General features: G+C 52.4%; 1 protein-coding gene across 3 annotated transcripts in view; it reads left to right on the top strand.

The window, feature by feature from the left end:
• Positions 1 to 958: 958 nt before the first annotated feature.
• Positions 959 to 22115, top strand: part of LOC139440583 (CD99 antigen-like) — a 28854-nt gene continuing 7697 nt past the window's right edge. For 2 of the 3 annotated variants that reach the window (XM_071220379.1, XM_071220381.1), the window contains exons 1-8: positions 959 to 1114; positions 11558 to 11587; positions 13410 to 13454; positions 14691 to 14735; positions 15321 to 15389; positions 18619 to 18663; positions 19655 to 19732; positions 19860 to 19973. In XM_071220379.1, the coding sequence (XP_071076480.1) occupies positions 1048 to 1114; positions 11558 to 11587; positions 13410 to 13454; positions 14691 to 14735; positions 15321 to 15389; positions 18619 to 18663; positions 19655 to 19732; positions 19860 to 19973 (493 nt within the window). In that variant the 5' untranslated portion in view covers positions 959 to 1047. The remainder of the gene's footprint in view (positions 1115 to 11557; positions 11588 to 13409; positions 13455 to 14690; positions 14736 to 15320; positions 15390 to 18618; positions 18664 to 19654; positions 19733 to 19859; positions 19974 to 22115) is intronic. The other variant, XM_071220380.1, reaches the window with a different exon arrangement.

The raw sequence follows: 22115 nt of genomic DNA on the forward strand, positions 1-22115 counted from the left end.
GGGCTGTGCCTGATCCTGGGCGCCAGCCTGCGGCCGCAGACCGGCTCCTTGAGGCCAGGAACCGGGGCCTTGACTCGCGCTGGGAGGAGGGGACAGCTGCGCTCACCAGACCTCGGTCGGCCTTGGCGGGCGGATTGCGCCACTGTGACTCAGGGATCCTTCCCCCGTCCGAGACGCAGTCTCAGGCCCCCGCGGCCACGCGGACAGAATTTTAAGCTAATATCTTCATTAAAGAAATACACTGCAAGCCTGGCACAGGGAAAGGCAGCTGGTGCCCTTTGAATGCCTGCAGAGACCCCTGAGAACGAGGCCTGCCGCCTCAGATGGGACAGGGGAGGCTTGTCCGGCCTTGCCAGCCACACCCCCGACCTGGCCTGGGGGGATTTTCGGGAACTGGAGGCCTCTCGAACGGCAGCCCTTGGTCAGGCGGGGGAAGAGACGACCGACCCGCACTGCCTCCAAGCCCCCACCCTGCTGTGGTGTCCGTGAGTCCAGCCTGGACTTTGGGGGGCAGTGCACCCCCACTTTCCCCTCAAAGCTAGAGGAGCTCACTCTGTCTTCCTAAGGAGTCTCTCTTGGGGGAGGGGGTCCCGTTACAGTCTGGAAGGGGTTGTAGAGACAAGGAGGGTCCCCCCACTTTCCAGACAAGGGAAGGGTTTCACGGCGCTGGGGGAGCCCCATTAAACGGAGGTAAAAGCGGGTTTTGTTTGCTTCCGTGCAGCCCTGGCGTTCCCGTTAGGGGCGGGTAGGGGGTATCCCCATCCTTTCCCCAGTGGGGACGGGGCTCCTTTCCCCAGCCTAGGCCGCCCCGTGGGAGCCGAGCCGTCCGCTGTCAGCTCCGCGCGCTCCACCCGGGGCTGCTTCTGGGCAGCAGGGCTGGGTGGTCACAGGCGGGGCGAGCGCGGGCCGGGGCGGGGTGACAGCGCCGCGCCCCTTCTCCCCAGTCCCGCTCCGGCTCCGCCCCGGTGTGGGGGTGGGGGGGTTGAGTCTAGCCGCCGCCCGCGAGCGCCACTCCGGGGATCGTCCCTTCGCCACACCGGGCGCACCATGGCGCGCCGGGCTGTCCTCGCGCTGCTGCTGATCGGCCTGCTGAACGCTCTGGTGTCCGCGCAGGGTGAGCGTGCGGCTGGGGGAGGACGCGGGTTCCCCGGGAGACCCGCGGGCGCCCGGTGTGGGAGGGGCGCAGGGAGGGGGTGCACCGGGCACAGCTGGAGTCTCCCCGCCGCGCGGGACGCGTGGTGCCCTCGGGTGGCCAACGCCCCAAGGAGCGGCCGGCGCTGGGCTTCCGCCTACTTTCTTCGCGGGCCGTTTTGGGCGCAGTCCAGAGGACAAACGTCAGCTCTGGTTTTCCAAAAAAACCGCAAACAAACAAAACCACCAACTGTGAAAAGTCGCGGGGGTCTGGAGGGACCGGTGACATTCGCCTTCCCCACCCGAGGGGCAAACGTTGTTCCCGGGGCCCGCCTTTGCGCCCCCACACGGGCGGGGCTCTCCAGCGCACTCCTTTGTTCTGGGGCGCGGTGGGAGCTCCGAGCCACGCCCTGTGTCCTGTCCCGGGCCTAAATTTGGACGCTGCTCGGGAGCCTGACAGCCGCGGGGTGGGGGAGGGAAACGTTAGACCAACTCCGGGCCTTGGAGGAGTCCGAAAGCCCGCCTAGTCCTCAGGCCGCGGGGACTGCCGCGCCCGCGGAGCCCTGGCCGGGGGGGGGGGGGGGGGGGGGGGGCGGTGGGCTGCGCGAAGACCAGAAACGTGTTCTCAGCGCGTAGGGTGCAGTGCGGGATCCTTCAGGAGACACAGAAGGAGTTTCCAGAGCAGGAAACTTCGCTGCAGCCCGGTTCCGCAATCCCACACAGCTCGCCCGGCCTGTTCCTGGCGTGCGCTTTGGTGTCTGCGTTTCAAAAAGGGAGTTGGAGACTTGGCTGCCCCTCCCCCCTGCCCTGCAGGAAGGAAAGTCGGGATTCCGGAGGTCCGCCGGCCTGCCGTGCGATTTTACACCAAACGGTGCGGTATTTGTCCTCGTTAATACCGCCACACTTCTACCTGGCCAGGGGGGCGGGCAGTGGAGTTTCAGGACTGGTCTGGTGGGCGCTGGGTGTATTTTTGGAACGAGACGTAGGACCGAGAGGACAGAGAAGGCCTGGTGCGTGACTTCGGAGCAAATCAAGCCTGATCTATGGGCCCGGGGTGGGGGCGTTTGGGAGAGCGGGGGAGAGGCATCCTGCCTCTCTGTCTCCTTCTGGAAGCTCTCTGCTTGTCCCCCCCCCCCTTTTTTATAGATTTTCTTGTTTTGCTTTGTTGTCCGTGTATGTTCCATGCGTTAAAACCACACCAGCTCCTCCAAAGTTTCTGACCGGTCCCTCTCTGCTACTTGTTTATGGTTTTCTGATGGGTTTTTTTTCTGAGCACCTACTGTGTGCCTGCCTCCAGGGAAATGGGTGAGCCCTGGTTCTGGTTGCCCCAGCAAGGGCCATCTGTGGGGGCAGAGGGGGAAAATATCCAAACAGGTGAATGGGACAGGGCCCCAAGGGTGGGGTGAGGTGGTCAATATCGGCGAGAGTGACCAGCTCTGTGTCTATGGTTTTCTGGTCAGTCTGCGGTTGCAGGTCAGGGCAGCCCCCAAACAAGTCATTTTGAAAGTTTTCAGGGGAGAGACATAAAAAAAAAACCCAAAAAACCCAGCACTGTTAGCCCGGAATTGCCCGCTTCTGATGAAGACTGTGCTTAGCAACATGAAGTTGGTTGATGTGTTTCAGATGCTGGCTGGCTGACCTGGTGGCAGCGGTGGGTGTGGGGACACGGAGCAGGGGGATAGGCAGGTAACAGGGGGATAGGCAGGTAACAGGAGCCAGCCTGGCCCCCCAAAACGCAGAGAAATTCGAGGTTTAGTAGCCGCTGACCTCCTTCAGGTGCCCCCTCCCCGCTCCCGTCCTGGGGCCGGGGACAGGAACAGGCTGTTCTGAAGACGCAGCTGGGTTTTATCAGCAAAGTTTCCTTTCTGGCTGGTGGCACGGAGAACAATTTGTTACAGAAACTCGCTGGTGCCTTGGTGTCCACTCCGGCTGCGAAAGTCCTGTGAGGCCCGGGGACAGGTCTCCACATTGGAGCTGGAGACCCTGGCCTGACTTCAGAATGCTTGGGTCCTGGGGCCCCGTGTTCCAGGGGTTTTCCGACCTTCGGGGGTGGAGACAAGGCAGTCCACGGAAGGAAAGACGTGGCTTTAACCCTACGCTGACATGGCTTTCCCCCAAAAGAAGACACTTCATATCTGGAAGCGTTTTTAGTTGTCACTGGGAAGGGCGTGGCCCTGTATCTGCTGGGTGGAAGCCGGGGATTCTGCTCAACACCCTCCAGGGTCCATGATGCCCCACATCAGAGAGTTCTGCAGCCCCAGACGACCTTCGGGCACAGGGCGAGGGACTCTGGTGTTTGTGCCACGGGCTGTTGGCCGCCGGTCATGAGGATGACCTCAGGGAGGATGGGCGTGACTTGGGTCCCTCCTCCCAAAGTCAGTTCTGCGTCTCCCCTGTTTGGAAGCTGCAACGCCCACCTGAGATGACGCCTCACGGCCAGTCTCTGGGGTTCCCCGCCGTCCCCCCAACAAGCATAGGCTTGCGTGGGGGCTTGCGTTCCCCAGCCCGTGGACTCGCCCCCGAGGGTGCTTGCTGCTGCCTTCCTCGCAGAGAAAAGCCATCCACCGTCCCACCTGCTTGCTGGGCCCCGATACAGCTTAATTGCAACCCACTCACCACCTCACCGCGCCCTCTGTCACTGATGCTTCCAGACACTGTCTGCATGTCAAGATATTCAGCCACTTCATTGAAGGGGGAGGAGCGCTTTTTTCCATCGGGCCCGGGGGCGGGTGGAAGACTGTCCTGTGGGAGAGAAGGCAGCGTGGGGTCATCGCAGGATTGCTGGAGGTGGAAGATGATGTAGATGCTTTTTCCAGCTGATGAGTCCTCCACGGGAGCCCTCCTGCTGTCCCTTCCCGGTCACACTTTCCCATCACGATGGTCTGGTTTAGGGAAGAGGGTCCCCTGTTTTGGTGACCAGCTTGGAGACAAGCCTGACATGTCTCTTGAGGCTGGAAATGGCTCGGGACTGGGGGCCCACGTGGAATTCTTCAGACGCCCAGATGGTTGAGGAGCGCCTCTTCCGGTGCCTGGTCCCCATGACCTGGTCTCCTTGGGTCCTCACACTGGGGGGCCTGTCCCCAGGGGGTCCATAGACACTGTCCTGTGACCGCCTTGCCAAATCCAGTGGTGGATCACGGCGTGGGTGTGCCCACAGAGGAACCTCCCGATACTTTTTGTCGGGGGTGGGGGGCGAGAGAATGCTTTGGAAAATATTTCCTGCAGTTATGCGGATTTCCCGAACCTCCAAGAATGACACATGCACAGGACAACAGACTACGGAGTACATCACAGGCCAGCAAGATCGCCAAGGAAGAGAGAGACCTCTTTCTTGTTGGCTTCTAGAAAGACAAAGGGTATAAGCCAATGCCGTGTATTTGAACAGAGGCTCCTGCAGCCGCTGCAAGAGGTGTATGCATCTGACATGGACGTAGAAGGAAATTCTACGGAGGAAAGGGAGGGAAAGACAACTCCCTTTCCTGATGTCCCACAGGGACTCTTAGTTTCAATGGACATTTTGCCCTTAAGCCGTACCAAGACCTCTAAGAACACACGTGTCTGACAATATTTTGTTACAATTGGCTCCTTCTGGAAAAATGGCCAGGCTGCCCAAGAGGCATCCCTCATGGGGCCCAGTCGGTGCCGCCACACTGGTTCCGAATGCGGTCTCATTGTCCTGCAGACTTCTGGTCCACCACCCACCATGCCCTGCTCCTAGTCTCTGCCCATCTGTTGGCCGAAAAGGTGCTAACTCATCAAATTCCTCTTCCTATTTACCTGATTAAGGGTATCTTTCACATCTGTAGATAGCCCTGCCCTGGGCTTCCCTTTCTGGAAATTCCTGTTCTTACTCTTTGCCTACCTTTTTTTTTTTTCCTTTTTTTTTTTTTTTCTTTCTTGACCGGTTTTGGGAGCAGAACACCTGGGTGTGTTTCAGATTTCTCTCCGAATGACTCACTCTTACACGCCTTCCCTCGCGCAGTTCTCTTGCTATTGCTAGTCATTCTTTTATTATTATTTTTTTTAAATCTCCTAAACAGGAAGCTACAGACTTCCTTTTTACTCACCGCAGAGGCAGAGGCCAGTCCTCCGACCAGTGATTCTCAAACAGCAAGTTGGGGCCCACGGGGGGGCCCGTGGATGTGGGGGTGGGGTCAGCAGCTTGTGTTTCTGAAGGGCCAGAGCTCCCGTAACTCCGCCCGACACCCTGCATGCGGTCAGAGTTCCAGCTTCTTGTGCGTGTCTCTGAGACACCGGGGCCTGCCGGGCGCTGCCCAGGCATGCTGGACCAGGGAGGGATGCAGACCAGAAAAGGTGTGTGTTTCCACAGGACCACAACGCGCCCGAGTGACTTGTGCACGAAGCATAAATAGCGCCTGTTCTCTTGATGGGGGTGGGGCAGATGGGCTTGCAAGCACTAAGTTTTCTAAATACAGCAAGAAGCCAGCGAGTGGCGGTCCACTTCTGCCTTCGTTAGCTATCTTCCTGTGCAGAGGGCGTGGGTTCAGTCCACGATGTGACTCCAAGTGGTGCCGCCTGCCACGTACTCAGCAGAACGTGGACGTGTCCCCCGCCCCCCACAGAGGGATGCGTGGTGAGGAGCACGGTCCAGGGTTTGACAGTGAAGGGGAGCGTAGGCTGGGTCGCAGAGACAGCAAGGGCGGTTAAGAACAGGGGCCTCGCAGGGGTGGGTGACGACGAGGGGGCCTCTCCCTGCTGAGAAAGTTACTGAAGGACCGTGGCCTGGCTGGCGTGAGGTGGCACGCCACTGGGCATGATGGATGATGGACAGACGGACGGACGGACGTCATAGACGGTGTATATATGTGTGTGTGCCTGGATGGGTCCATGGATGGGTGGGTGGGTGTGTATGTAGTTGGAGGGATGGGCGGATGGAAGGATGCAGGGATAGATATTATAGATTATAGATTATGGATGGATGGGTAGATGTACTTGATAGACGGTAGCTAAATGGCAGAGGATTAGATGGAAGGCAGAGATGCACAGATGGAGCTTTTCGAGGTCCCACCCCAAATCTGTCCGCACGGCAGGCTTACACAGGTAACTGCTGATAGATGAGGTCCATCCGGCTGCACCAATGCTGTCTCCTCGTCCATCATACCTGCAGCTTCTGATTACTTCCTCACCCTCCTGCATCTCCTCCTTCATCCCTGTCTTTCGTGATACGGCCATGTGCCCAGACTCGCAAACGGAAGAGCTGCCAGTCACTGTTGCCAGCTCCTTGGTCTTACGTCCCATCTGTTAGCCGAGATAGTTGACATCGCCTCCTGAACGTTTCTCGGCCCGGGCTCCTTTCTCCACCTCTCTTTTTGTTCCAACGAGATCCGCACATCCACAGAGCCATCATCTAGTTCTTTCCCTGGATTCCTGCGGTGTTTTCAGGGCTCCCAGAGACTCCCCCTTCGGGATGCTATATCATTTTTTTTAATGCATAAGATGAAATAGAGAGGTTTCTAGGGAAACCAGTTATAGGAAATCAACTCCCCAGGGCCCAGACAAAGAAGATGCTGCTCTGTGCCCTGGGCATTCCCGTGACTCCTTCCATCTTGTGTTCTGTCTCTCTTCTGGTGCCCAAGTGATGCTCCCAAATGTGGACCTGCTCAGCAACCCTTCAGTGGCTTCCGGAAGCCCAGCTTTGGGGGTCTCGGCCCTGGCCCCAGAGCACGGTACCCTTTGGAGCTTGAAGGGATTATTGCTCCTGCCTGGACCTACCTGTGCCACCTGATTGTTATTAGTAGGGGGCTGCGTCTCCATCAGGGTTTTTTTAAAAGCCCACGAAGGCGCAGTCCCAGGCAATGGAGTCCAGGAAAAAACCACGAATATCTTGTTTCACCAGACGTGCCACTCGGCATTTCTCTCGATGCTGAAATGTTTTCCGTAACACTGACATGTGTGGGCTGTGTGACATGTTTCAAAGGGTGCTTGCTCACTTGGTTACTCTATCTCTGCCGCGCCATTAATAAATTTATCGGGGCCCTTTCTGTAGATGGCGTCTCTGAGGTTAGAGAGCTCAGGAGCTTGCTCAGGGTCACACGGCCGCGTGTGGGGACCGATGAAGGCGGGAATAAGTTCTGCCCATGGTGGCCCCTGGCTGATGGGCCCCGTGGCCTTGGGCCTGGATAGCTGCCTGTGTAGGTAGCCCCGAGCTCGCCAGGTGTGGGCCATGCAGGGACACCTGCCTCTACGAGGAATGTGGCTCAGTGGGGGAAGAGAGTGTCCCATATTTAGGGAAGTTCAGCTCGGTACAGAGAGAAATTTCTCAGTCCTGGTAGCAAACTTATCTAAGATCCATCAGCGAGGTCTCTCTAACTTCTTGTGGATTCCACCATCCCTCTACCCACCCAGCTGTCAGTCCATGCACTCACTCATCATCCATCCCTGCACCCATCCATCCACTGTCCATCTACTTATCCATCCTTCCATCCACCTGTCCATCCATCCATTTGTGCATCGCTCCATCCACCCATCCACCCACCCATAGTCTTCCGTGTATCCACCCAACCATTTACTTATCCACCCACCCCTGCATCCATGAGGAATGACAGAGGCTTCCCAGAGGAGGTGTCATTTTCTCGGGGCTTTGAGGCATCAATAAGAGTTTTTCTGGTATGCGAAGAAAGGTTTGACACTTATGGCCAAGTGGCGGATGCAAGTGAAGACTCAGGGAGGGGGGAGGTGCCCAAACTCTGGGACTCTGAGGGCCTCACAACTCATTCCCAAGATGCTGGCGACAATTATAAATGGGCTAGTGGCCACACGGTGACATCCGTCAGACACAACAGGAACCGTTAGGATTCAGTTCCCAGCAGCAGAGAGGGACTCAGTGGAGTCCTGGGAACTGCACTCTGCGTGGAGGTAAGGGAGCAGAGGGTCCTGGGTGGTCTTTGCCCCCCTGTAAGCCTCAAAGCGTGTCCCTCAGGACGGCTCCCCGGAGCTAGCGGGGTCAGGTTCCCCCGGAGCTTGTTCGGGGGGGCAAGTTCACCTGCTATCATCAGGTCTATTGTAGAATGAGCTACAGGACCGCGCCCGATCCTCTCTGAGCCCTGGGGCTCACGTGCCCACGAGGAGGAAACAGGCTTGCCTCTTGTCACCTGAAGTCGCCTCGGACACGGGTTAGGTTCGTGACGGCGTGAGGCTTTAAAACTAAGAAACACAGAGTCGCGTTGAAAGCTCGCCGTGCCCATGAGGTTCATTTTTTCTCAGGCTGGGGCAGCAGAGCATGTTTTGGGGGCCCGTCGACGGCCAGTGTAGTTATTGTGACCACAGACGGCGCCTCGCGGGGCTGCCAGACCCTGTGGGCTTCAGCTGTTTAATGGACTGTGACCATTGAATACATTGCCAGCTGGGGCTTAATAGAGCTGTCGACTGCGTTTTTTTTTCTTCTAGAACATTCATTCTTGACACGAATTCATCCACGCTCCCCGAATGAGACAGCTTGCCAAACCCAGGTAACTGTAAGACCGAGGCAGAAAGTTACATCACGTGTACCTGGAAAGGTAGATTTCAGAAGCCGTCCCGAAAAAGCGGGGCGTTCCAAATATTTTAAAAATAAACCAAATTAAAATGTACCCAACTGCCGTGATCGCTGCTTCTTGCTTCCCTCCTCACCTGGGAATTTTGGGCTCTCTGTTTGCCTGTCCTGGGTGTGCACAGCTTGGGCTTTATGCTAGAATGTTCTACATGCAGGCTACCCTGCGTCAAGCTCCACCCGCACACCTGGACGTCCGGTTTTTAGGGGTTCGGCCCTACTGGGAAACCTTTGCCTGGGGTGAGCAGACACGGGGCGTGGGGTGTGTGCCTGGCTGCCGCGTCTTGTCCTCGTGGCTTTGCCGGCTGTTGTGCAACCGAGGTTCTTAGTGAGGCCTGGAGAGACCAGGGGCGGAAGGAAAGAACTCCGGGATAGGAGCCAGACGGGGGCAGGGCTGCAGGAGCCGAGAGCAGGTGTGGCCGCCTGACCACGCGGTGCAGGGTGTGGGGGGTGGGGTGGGGCCTCCTTTCCTCCCCTCCTACTTGCCACCGAGCTGTGGAATTCAACTGTCTTGTCTAGAGAGCTGCAGGAAGGTAGCCGGCCGTGAGAAAATCCATCCCTGCCTTCTTGTGCTGTTATTCTGTCGTTATTATGGTTTTCTTGCTCTTCAAGGGTCAGCCCGCAAGTCTGAGGCCCCGTCCGACTGCCCGAGTTTTCCTTCTGTTCTGATGTCCTTTCTACACATCATTTCTGCTTTATTTTTACCTCTATTTCTTATATCATTTGTAGGTTCTCTCTTGAAGCTACGTCACTCATCCCTTCTACAACTTCTTATTATATGTTGTCACTGATTTCTGTTCCAATTTTATTTCTCGAATTCATGTATTTTAATTTCTGTATTTATTTATATGATTTATAAGTTCTGCGTACACATTATAAAGTGTGTAATTTATAAGGTATAACAATAAATGATATGTAATTATAAATTACACAATTTATATCATTTATTGTTAGAAACATTCATATTTCACTTCTACCACTATAATTTATATCTGCTTATTTTTATAATTTATACTTGTTATATATAAATAAGTTATATATGTCATAATCACGATAATGTATTATCATGTATACCTTTTATTTCTATTCTAATTTATTTCCATTTTAGTTTTATAGATTTATATAATTCACACACACACATGCTATATATAAATTGCGTAATTTTTAATTTTTATAATCTATTATTGGAGCTGTATTGTTATCTACCCTAGGTGCATGTATATAATTTATTTCAATGTTCATTCTACACATTTCTTTATGTACTTTGTACGTTCCCTGTGCAAAGCGTGTGAGTTACGCACTTTATTATCATAGGTGTTTTATTTGTATTCTGTTCTCACCGCCACGCTGTGAGTTCTCGCTGTGTTTGTATAGGACATGCTGTGCAGATAAGGGATGGAATCTTGAGAAGTCCCCGTGGTGACTCTTTCCATGCCCCCCATGTTCCTGAAGGAGTCCACCCTGGTGGTGGAATTTAGGGGAGTCTGAGGTCCTCCAGGAGCATCTGTCAGGGTGTGGGTGGATCTGTCCCAGGTGCCGGTGCCCCCACCCCCGCCGGGCAGCCCAAGTACCAGGGTCCTGGGGACTCGTTCACGTCCCCCTGTGTGCTTCCCCGAGATAACTGGCCCCAGGAGAAACCACAAGAATCAGACAAGGGTCAGGAGGGGCAGGGCAGTCAGGGTGAGTCAGCCCTGTACCCTGGGGCCAGGGGCCTCGCCCAGGGTGACTCACCGCCTGTGTGCAGAGCTCGCGGAGCTGTGAGGGGCCGGCTGGAAACCACGGGCACCCGGGTTTCCTCGGAGGTACCCACGACTCGCGTTTGTCCTGACCCCGGTGCCCTGAACGTTCCCCAGCTGCAGACTCCACGTCTGCCTGGGGTCTCACAGCGCCCGGTTGCTGGCTTGAAACGTTTGAGGACGAGGGGGGTCGGAGGGACAGACAGTAGGACCTCTGCGCTGGTGGGGCCTGGGGAAGGCAGGCTGGGCTGGGGTTGGGCAGGAGGCAGTGCGTCAGAGAGTGGGTGTCGCTCGGTGGGGGGCTGAACCCAGCGTGCAGGCCGGTGCAGCGGGAGGGCTGAGCTGGGCTGGGGACACGCGTACATCTAGGCACACGCACTGGCACACGCACACTCAACACAACTGTGACTCCCTATAACGCTCGCAGGGATTGGCTCGTTTCTGGGGCCACCCTCTCTTCCTGAGGGCGAAATCGCACGAATTAGTAGCATTACGCGTAAAAACCTGGGATTTCCGTTCAACTCTGTCGCTGTTGGGTTTCCCAATGCCAAAGACCCCTGCGTGTTTGCTCCCCGAAAGGCCCCTTCGTCCCCTCTCGTACTGTGTTACGCGGGTGCCTTGCCCACACTCCCGGGAGAGCCCCTCCGATTCGGAAGTCACCCCCGTGGTGAGGGAAGGCGAGGAGAAAGCTCCCAGTCCCTGGCTTCAGGTGGAGAGAGCGCGTTTTTTGGGGGGGGCGGGAAGCGTAAACGTGCGTGGGTGCCTGGCTGTGGGTGAGCGCGCCCGCGGACGCGCAGGAAAGCTGTCGGTCTCCACGGGCTGGAAATCCTTCCGCAGCAATTTCAAAGGGCCACCCTTTTGTGGAACGAGGCGCAGGCGAAATTACCCTGTTCCGCACTTCTGCTTTCTGCTGAATTCTACCATCCTCAGTTGTTGTACATGCAAAGTGACATACCAGTTCTAGGCATGGAAGTGAGTATTTAGAATGAGAAGACAAATCAGGACACATTTTTAGTGCATTTTCAAGTCCTGCCAAGTACCCCAAACATTGCCCGGTCCAGCCCCTTTCTTAGTGGTGCGTTCTTAATTTGCAAGTTTGCTTGGATTCTCCTGAGTTCTAACTTGACTGTTTTTCTCTTAGATGATTTCAATTTATTGGATGCCCTGGACGGTGAGTAACATTTTTTTAAAAGATTTTATTTATTTACTTTTACAGGGGAAGGGAGGGAGAAAGAGAAGGAGAGAAACATCAGTGTGTGGTTGCCTCTCGTGCGCCCCCTACTGGGGACCTGGCCCGCAACCGAGGCATGTGCCGTGAGGGGGACTTGAACCGGCGACCGGTTTGTTCCCAGGCCGGCACTCAATCCACTGAGCTACACCAGCCAGGGCATTGAGTGATATTTATTAACAGCATTTTAAAGAAGATACCGTGACTATTTCAGTGGGACACACAGCAAATATATTTAGGTGTGCTGCACTGTGGGAACGAGAGACAGATAAGCTGAGAGAGAGCAAGATGCCCTCGGTGGGGTAGGTACTCTTGCGGAGTACATTTTGCACCCTTCAGTGGTCACAAATGCCAAGGGACGGTGGCAGGAGCCTGGGGACGGGATGTCCAGCTGGCATGCCGAGACAGGATGGAGCAGGGGCGCCGGCCTGGGCGTGAGTCCCACCTGCGCTTCCCTGGATAGCTGCACCTCTGTATTCCGAGCTCGTGCTCCTCACGGAGGCAGGAACTTTATAAGGACCTGTGCTCATGGACCATAACCTTTGTCATCATTCGATCGAATCGATAGTCATCGGCAAACACCCTGTTTCCAAATAAGGTCCCCTGTGGGGGATCCCAATGGATGCGAGTTTGAGGGGGCAGCCGAGGATTCAACCCAGGATACCTTTGCGATGCCTGGGGCCCAAGGCAAAAGGCTGGACTCAGACCCAGGAAGGCAGAGCTTTGCCGAGCGCCCGTAGGGTAATCTCGCCCCTGAGGAAGTCTTGCTGCCTGGCTGCTGGAAGACAAGTGGTGGGCACTTCCCGGTCCTGGGGACCTCAGCTTGCTGTCCTTTGCTTCCCAGAGGACCAGCCTGGGGAGGGGTCCCGGGGAGCTCGGAGCTGTTTCGAGCAAGGGTGGCAGGTCCCTTCCTCTCAGGACACATTGAGCTGAAAACAGGCTCAAACCCTCTTCAGGGGGGTTGCGGTCATTTACTTGGAATTTTCTGTTAAAGCCTGTTTTTATTCGGTGTGACGAATCACAGTAACAAAAATGATGGTCCCTAAAATTCTGTGGATTAACATGCATCAATCTAGCCCTAGCGAGGTCATTCAGTTGTTAGAGCATCGTCCCGATACACCAAGGTTGTGGGTTCGATCCCCGGTCAGGGTGCGTACAAGAAGCAACCAATGATGCTTCAGTAACTGGGACCACAAGTCAATGTCTCTCTCTCTCTCTGTCTGTCTCTCTCTTCCTCTTTCTCTGTTTCTATCTTCCTCTTTCTCTGTCTCTCTCTTCCTCTTCCTCTCTCTTCCTCTCTCTCTCTCTCTTGCAAATCAATACATAAAAACAATTTTAAAAACCTTACAAAGTCCACCGATGTTTTTATTTTTCCACCCAGGCTGCCTTGCTTTTGTGAAGACGTTGGAAGAGTGTCTTCAGACATTTGAAATTTTGGAATGAATTGTTCTGATAATACTTTTAAAATAGAAAACAGTTGCTATTTTACACGATGTATCGGTGTGGGAAATGACGTTATTAGGAACAATAAACTAGATGATGAGTCAGGTGTAAGGGTGTTAAGTATCCTTCATGATTTCCAGTTTTGATATTTTGGATTTCTCATTCTTACTGGTTGACTTAATGAAAGGTAAATGTTAAAAAAAACAAAATTTTAAACATGATTTGAGTACTTTTTTTAAAAAAATGGGGCATCCTAGGGAGCTGACTTTGTTTCCGAGCTGCGAGTTTTACTGACAGAAATGTCTTTTTTTTTTTTTTTTAGACACTGAGAAGAAGCCCACACCAACCCCCAAAAAACCCTCATCTGGTAAGAAGCAAATGTTCTTTGTGTGCAAAGAGAGTGGGCAAATTATTGTCTTGCACCCCGGTTTCCCTGAGAACTGGATGAGACACGGACAAATAGAAATACTCAGAACTCGGGGGCTCTGTATCTGGTCTGGTTGAGATTTGTATCTGTGACACCCAATGATTCCTGCATGAGAGGGTGGGGACTCTCCCGTGAGACACTCTCGGGTCCTTTGGACAGTAAGTATTTCTAGGGGTCTTCACCCTGAGTGTCCGACGCTTGGAGAAATCACTTTAGGGGCTGAGACCCGCATAGACCCCATGAGAAAATTCACACTGCAGCCTTCAGGACTTCGGCATCCTTGCGGTCATGCTCACGATGCTGTCAAATAAAACACCGAAATTAGGGACAAAGACGGAAATTGGTCACGGCTCTAATTTAGTGGCGGTTAGCCACTCGGAGTAAAATTCATGTGTCAAGTTCTGCAGCTCTTCTGACTTTTTATTTTCCGGAAGAATACATCCGCTTAATTATTGGGCTCGTTTGTAGAAGGTTGTCTCTTGAGTGACGGGTTCGCACGACTTCGTCCACACCCAGGTGCCGAGATGCTTCAGGCCCCTACACCTTGTGGGAGAAGTTGTGGTTGGCCACGTGAATTTGTGCTACCACGAGCTCCTCGTGGCAGGCACCGTCCAATCCCATTCATGCTTCACAGTCGTTCCGTATATTGTTGGGTGGGCGTGCCAGTGCCTACATCTTTGCCAGAATTGCGAAAACAGTTCTTAAAACCAAGAAGGCGTCCTTGGAAACCACCCAGAATCGTCATATCAATTCATCAAGGACACCTGGGTCAGGGCCACCATTGTTTAGGGACTTTGTCACACGAATCTGGTCACCCGTGTCTGTCCCCATGTCTTGGCGATCCATGTTGCAGGAGTTGTTGGCCATTTGGAGGGGAATGATCGGAGAATGGGAGATAAACCGGAGAGAGTTTTCGGGAGGTGGGGTTGGCAATCCGCCTCGGCCTGTGTGGTGCCGTTGGTTGATAAGCTACTTCTGTTCTTGTTGAATACTGTACTCTTCATCTGAGAGATGAACGATATGGAAATTGGTTGGGGACAATGGGTTTTCCATTGCAATCCTGCTCAGAACGGAAACATACAAAGGGACATGGCGACGCTTTTCTCCGAAGGACGCCTTTTGCTTTGCTTTTTTACCGCACAACTCGGGTATTAACAAGTCCTGTCCCTTCTCTAGGTGATGACTTCAGTTTAGAAGACGCAGTGATTGGGGGAGGACACGGTGAGTAACTGTCGTAATTCCGCTCCGGGGCTGACTTGCTTGTTAGCACCAAATGAGTGTGATTTCAAAGAGCTTCCTCGTTGGAAAACGATACGTAGAATTGTTGGTTTTTTCAACCAGCAAAACCTAGGGAATGGGTGCGGTGTTGTTTATGGAGTTTATCTGGGTGCTCACTTTTATTTCGGAAACTCGGGCACTGTTTGTGGGGATAGAAGGCAAGCCGGCTGCCCTTGCCCAGGCTGGTTCCGTGCGACCAGCAGGCACCGTCCTTCCCTCCAAAGGGGCCCGTCCGTGGCTGCACGCTCTCGCTGCTGCCATATTGAAATTATTGATACCGATTGCGTGGCCTGGGGACCCAGCATTGTCATTTCGCACGGGGGACCCACAGATATGGCAGCTGGTCCTGACACTGGCATTTACTTTCTATGGCACATGAACGGAAGTTCTGCAGCTGGAAGACGGTGGAAAGAGATCGGCAGGGGGCGGGCCGAGGGCTCGCTGGGTAGACCCTCTGCGTGCAAATGGATGCTTCGTTCTCTTTGCCGAAAATGGCTCATTACTGCAACTCTACTCTTTTACCGACAGATGATCCCATGCCTCCCAGTCCACCGAGACCAAAACCGAATCCAAACCCCAACCACCCGGGAACCTCTGGTAAGACCTGAGATCCGTTCAGGTGCCGTGGGTAGTTTTCCGAGGACAGCCTGTGTCTGTCACTGCAAGGGGGTAACTTCAGATTTGCCCGTGCTGACTCTGCTTGTTCCGGGTAGGAGAATTCCAGTCTTCCCCCGCAGCGAGGGCAGGCTTGAAAAAGGTCCTTTGGGTTTGCGTGTGGTTTTTATGGGGCAGTGGCTTATTTTACTCCCAAGCTTTTGTGGGCCCTTTAAAGAACTGAATGCAAGAGTTCATGTTTTTCGTTTAGTGTTGTTTATTTTTTTTTCCATTACCGTTTAGTTCCTTCTTACACCTCCACCCCCAACAATCACCACCCGGTTGTCCATGTCTGTGAGCCCGTTTCCTGTTTGCTCGATGCCTCCACCCCCCAGCCCCCACCCCTGACAACTAGCTGTGGTCTGTTTTCCATTGACGAGTCTGTCTCTATTTTGCTTGTTCATTCGATTTGTTCATTGGATTCCACATGAGATCATATGGTGTTTGTCTTTCTCTGACTGGCTTATTTCACTGCGCATAATGCTCTCCAGGTCCACCCATGCTGTTGCAAAGGGTAAAATTGTCTTCTTTTTTTATGGTTGAGTAGAATTCCACTGGATAAATGCCCAGCAACACTTTAAATGTACAGAATTGATACAAGAAAAAGTGTCAGCTTGCTTTTTTCATCCTTTTTGCCTTTTTTTGGCACATCACCATATCCTCTGAATAACCTGGCTAGCACCAGTTTTTTTAATTGAATGCCTGTTCAAATTTCAGGTTTCGGGAGTTTTTTTCTTTATATATTTGTTTAATTTTTTAATGTAGAAAAATATAAATATTTTTCATCTTCCACTGTAAACATAGTGATGGTTATTCTGTTCAGTATTTTATGTGTGAATTAGATAAAACAAACTAAGTAAAAATGTTAATCTTTTACTTATTCTGGGTCATAAAATTTTTTTTTGCTTATTAATAATCTATAAACATTTTTTCATGTCCTTCCATAGTTTTTATCACATAACTTTTAATGGCAGCTCTATGCTCTTATAACTAATCTCCCAATTTGAAAATGGTCTACTTTGTTTCTTCTGAAATTTTGGAGTTATGAATTACAAAAGCAAATTTAAGCCATCTTCGTGCATTTAAAAAGAGATTCTAGAACTCTAACTGTTTAGGTAGATATGTGCGAAGTACCCCTGTAGGGCTTTATTTTTTTAAGATTTTATTTATTCATTTTTAGAGAGAGAGGAAGGGAAGGAGAAAAAGAGGGAGGGAAACGTCAATGTGTGGTTGCCTCTCATGCGCCCCCTACTGGGGACCTGGCCCACAACCGAGGCATGTGCCCTGACTGGGAATCGAACTGGCTACCTTTTGGTTTGCTGGACGACGCCCCACCAACTGAGCCACACTGTTTCTCCCAGTTTTTATTTATTTCTGTGATTACCTTTTATGTGCACTGTTTTTCTGTTTATTTCTGTGTTATAGATTTTTTAAACTAGACACTTCATGGTGAACAGCCTTTTAACTTTTAATAATTTCTCTTTCACTTCTTAGTTTGTCTAACATTGTCACATTATTGCCCAATGATTTATTCAAAATGTTTCCCTTTCTTATTATATTTATATGTTCTTATTACGATGTACTTGTATTTGTACCATTATGCCTGGGCTAGAAAACCCAAGCCAAGTTTAACATCTGAGAGAGCAGACATTTGTCACACCCGACTTCCGCTAAAATCTAAAGACCTATTTTTGGAAAGACCGATACTCATTTACAGAAGTGTCTTTCCATCCATATTCACTTTTACCTCCTAAAAAGGCATAATCATGCTCCATGGTAGCCCCCGCGTGTGGTCAGCAAAGATGGTCATTGTTTTTCTTTGAACGCACAACCGTGATGAGTTTCACTGAAGGGTGTTTTTATAGAACATACGTGTTTGCATTCACGGGTGAAACTCCGGTGAGTCACGATAGCTGTTGCGAAGCTGATGGGTTACATTTGCTGGGTGTCGCGGCCGAAGACACCAACCCTAAATGTGGAGGCTGCATGTTTTTAAAAAGTTATGGTGTCCTAATGAGTGTGGGCTGGGCTTGGCTGACGTTGGTTTGGCTCCGGTGGGGTCACCTTGTGTGGGGTGGCCTCGGCTGGGCTGCTGGGTGCCTTCCTCGTGTGTTGGTCACACCCTGATACCACGCGTATGTGAGCTCATGCTTATGGGGCAGGAGCACCAAACTCAAAGAGGCTATTTAAAACTATTGCTTGATCTCCCATGTTACTACCATCTAGTTGCCTAAAATACTGGGCTGGCCAAAAAGCTCCTTTGTTTTTTTCCGTTTGGTGACTCTCGTAGTGCTTCATTGTCTTCAACTTCATTCGAAACGATTTTGTCAGACTGTGTCGTGACAGCTGGCATATCAGCGTGCATTTAAAAAAAACACATAAAAACGTGAATTTGGGGGCAGCCATGCCAATGCTGAAGATGGAAGAAAATATGCAACATTTTTTGGCATTGTAGGGTTTATTCTTTCAAGAAAGGTAAAAGCTGAAATGCAAAGAAAAGGTTTGTGCAGTGTGTGCAGAAGGCGCCGTGGTGATGGGTCGGGTGTGCCAGAAGTGGTTTGTGACGTTGCGTGAGGGAGGGGTCTCGCTGGGCGATGCCCTGCGGTCAGGCATCCCAGTGGCGGTGGCTAGAGATCCCGTCAAGAACAGCCGATGTTGTACCACGCGGGAGAGAGCCGACGCACTCAAAGCATCCAAATCCATAAAGTCGTTGGGGAAAAGGAAAAATGCATCTGTTATTTTATGGAAAAAAACCACACGGACTTTTTGGCCAACCCAGTAAGTCCCACCTCTGAGTCCAGACTGAAGAAATAGGAAGAACTTGCAATGTGGAGGGTGAAAACAGGTGTCGTAACTGAAACAAACCTATATGAGATCAAGCCCTTTCCGACTGTTACATTTATATCCACCCAAAATATGGGGTACACTTTCCATTTTGGGGGGTGTTCTTTTTCTGGTTTAGTAGCAGACTTTTGGCCAAGACTGGTTTTAGGACTTTCGCCACAGAAATGGAATCCAATTGTCGTTGGCCTCTTTGAAAGATGGCTTCCGTGAAGCGGCACCTTTGCGGGGTCCCCTCGCTGGGTGCTCGTGGTGGGTCTCCTTCCATCCGAGACATCGAGATGCTGTCAGCAGTTCCCATGTGACAGGTGACCCTGTTTTTCTTCCCTAGGTGGGTTTTCAGATGCCGACCTGGTTGACCACACGTCCGGAGGAGGTAGAGTTGTTACCGCTTCTGTCTCTTTGCTCTGTGGGAGCCTGTGGCTCAGCTGCGGTGCAGAATCAGCAAGGGTCGAGAGGCTGAGCCCTTGGACCTGACCCTCTGAATGTGCCAAGGGTGTGGACCCTACGTCCTTCCTTGTGGAAGCTGGTGCTTGGCTGTCCTGTGTGTGGTCTGGGGACCTTTCGTCCTTTTCCAGTGGGATGGAGCTCAGTGGCAACTTCCCAGATGTGTCCCAATCGACCCACACACCTCTGTCTGCTGTAATTAGGCAGATACTTCTGTAAATAGTATTCATGTCACTCAAAAATGCTGAAATCATGGCCCTGGAAATGGAGAGATGTGACTTTCCCCAAGGACCCTCGTTATCCCTGTTACAGTTATAAACGTCATTTTCTGCTTCTGTCTTTGAAAGCTTAGCTCATACTCGGGGTCAGACAGCATTGAAAGTTATCAAGCAACCGGTACGGAATGATATCATCCGTTTGTAATTGTTAGAATGTATTTATGTGCATTTGCTATATTTATAGGTAGATTGCCTTCATATATTTTACAGCTGCTGGGAGCCCCCAGAAATATGTCTTGAATTCCCACCTGTGCCATGACCAGGGGCACGGTCTCCGGTGGGGTCTGGGACCCTGGCCTGGGCTGTCCCCATGTCCAGGATGACGGGACAGAAGTCCGGAGGCCCCTTTGGGACTCCCTAGGTGGTGGCTGTCCTGAAGCCCACCGCACACGGATGGTTTGCATTAATTTTTTTTTTTTTGGTAAAAGCGCGTGAGACAGATGACACCTTCCACAGAGCAGGGACAGCCTGCCTGACCAGGGAAAGGGACTCCCTGCTATTCAATGTGCTGTCCCTGCCGTGGCCTCTTCTGTGAAGGTCCCTTCACAACTCAAGGTCACAGGACCTGCTCCTTGCTATGCGTTTTTCTTCGCCAAAAATCCTTGTGATGTCATGGGTCGACCCGTGTGTCCTTCTCTTCAGCAGGAGGTGGTGGCGGTGGTGTTGGCGACGGCGGTGGCGGAGGCGGAGGCAACCAGAGGCATGATGGGGAGGAACAAGGTGCGTAGGCCTGCTTTGTGACACCTTGGCTTCGGGTGTCCGGAAAGGGCCTGAGCAGCCTGCTTGAACTGCCCGCCGTCCTTCAGCGGACGCGGTCCCATAGCAGTGCCCTGCGTTCTTCCCCCAGGCGAGCCCCAGGGCGTGGTCCCTGGCATCATAGGGGCCGTGGTGGTGGCCGTGGCCGGGGCCATTTCCAGCTTCATTGCCTACCAGAAGAAGAAACTGTGCTTCAAAGAAAACAGTAAGAGTTCCATGCCTGCTTCCTTTGTCTTGTGCGTTGCTAGGGTGAACCCTGGTCTTTCTCTAAAAAACCAACCAACAAACAAAGCCACGTAGAGACGCAGAGCTCACGTGGGGCTAAACAAGGGGAACTTGGCTGACTGACCCTCACGTGGCTACAATACTGGAATCAGATGGGGTGTGATCCCGGCATGCCCTCTGTTGAGCTGTGTCAACTTCGGTGTGTGGCTAGCTACTCCGGTCCTTGGTTTCCCATCCGTAAAGGGGGAGGTGATAGTCTTTCCTCCGAACAGTTTCCGTGGGGGTCAATGAGATCGTGCGTGAACGTCTTGGCAGGCGGGCTGGGACGGAGCGAGTATGGAAGACCTGTGAGCTCCGAGGCTGTGGGCATTGCCGTCATCCCCAAAGGGCCACTGTGTTTCTTCTCTACCCGCAATGTGATGAAAACTCCAACACAGGGCCACTGGGTCCCTTTGTGCGAGAAGCTGGTGCCGGCAGCTCCTGGGAAGGTCCTCAGATGGGATGCAAGATGAACAAGGGCGAGGGCCAGAATGCCAGCGTGCGCAGCTCCGTGGCGGCAACTCCCTCATTGGGTGTGTTCGTGTCTTCTGTGCAAAAGTTCCTACACTTCTTCAGCCTTGTCCTGGGGTCTGAAAGTTCTGTTTTGAACGCAGCTGATGGCCACATGTGTCTCGGCATCTCTTTCTAGGTTTTGTCTGCACTTTTGCAGGGCTCACGAGGGGTGGGCTGTGATGTGGGTTTTGGGAGCGGGTCCCAGGGGCTAGATCCTTCTGCTCCACGGAAGGGGCTTTCTGGTGTCTGAACTTCTCATCCTTCCTGTGACCTAATGCTGACTTGTGTTTAGCCGTTGGCCTCATGTGCCTAAAGGGGAATCTCCACCATGTCTGGAGAGATGCTGATGTACACACAGCTGGGTTATACAGACGGAATTCATTCTTGTCCCATGAGAGTCGATGTTTAGGTTCACACACGCGATTTAAAGCCTGAAATGAAAAAACCCTGCACAGCTTTGTGAATTCAGAGACGTAAAGAGAGCTGCTGGTTTGATATTCCCTTTCTGGCAGTGAAGGGTGCTTGATTGCCCTGATTTCTTACCTATGACCGGGTGCCTTCTATCTGGCGGTGCCCAAGAATTCATGGTGGGTTGACTTAATGGCGGGCAGCCCTGGGTGCCCAACTGGATGGATGACTAAGTCAATGAGATTGCTAGTAAACACCCGCAATTTTAGCCCTGGTTGGTGGGGCTCAGTTGGTTGGAGCATCAACCCAAAAGGTCACGGGTTTGATTCCCCGTCAGGACACATGCCTGGGTTGTGGGTTCGGTCCCCAGTCGGGGCGCATGTGAGAGGCAATGGATCAATACATCTCTCTCGCATCCATGTTTCTCTCCATCTCTCTCTCTCTCTCTCTTCCTCTTCCTCTCTCTAAAAATCACTAAGCATGTCCTTGGATTAGGATAAAAAAAAAAAAGACTTAACGATTATCACTGAGAGGTGGAAAACAAAATAAAACACCTCTTTCTCCTGCATCTCCTAGAAACAGCGGAGAGGTCAAAGGAACAGCAGCTCAGTGGGAGTGAACTTGTGTTTCTTTTTCTTTGTTTTAAAGGTTTTATTTAATTATTTCTTAGAGAGGGGGAGGGAGGGAGAGAAACATCAATGTGTGGTTGCCTCTTGCACACCCCCTACTGGGGACCTGGCCCACAACCCAGGCATGTGCCCTGGCTGGGAATCGAACCTGCGACCCTTTGGTTCGCCGGCTGGCACTCAATCCACTGAGCCACACCAGTCAGGGCGTGTTTCTTTATTAATCACATGTTCCCTCCTCTCTGACGATGCTCACCTCAGAGCCTGATGTCCAGCCAGCAGAGGGTCCGGCGGACTTGCTGGGGAAGGAGGCACAGATCTTCCCAAATCTTCAGGTGAAACCCAGGCAGATCCTGGTGTTATAAAGCATTTCTGTCACCTGGCCTATTGGATGTATGGACCCCTGGGATATTGTGGCGCTACGGAGGGTATTTATGTCCCAAGGCACAGGGATTTGAGAAGCCCCCCAAAGGGTCTGAATAGACTTGACGTCATCCACTATTTGGAAACGGGATTCAGAAATTGGGAAAACCAGC

Source organism: Desmodus rotundus, chromosome Y (assembly GCF_022682495.2).
Source record: "Desmodus rotundus isolate HL8 chromosome Y, HLdesRot8A.1, whole genome shotgun sequence".
NCBI lineage: Eukaryota > Metazoa > Chordata > Mammalia > Chiroptera > Phyllostomidae > Desmodus > Desmodus rotundus.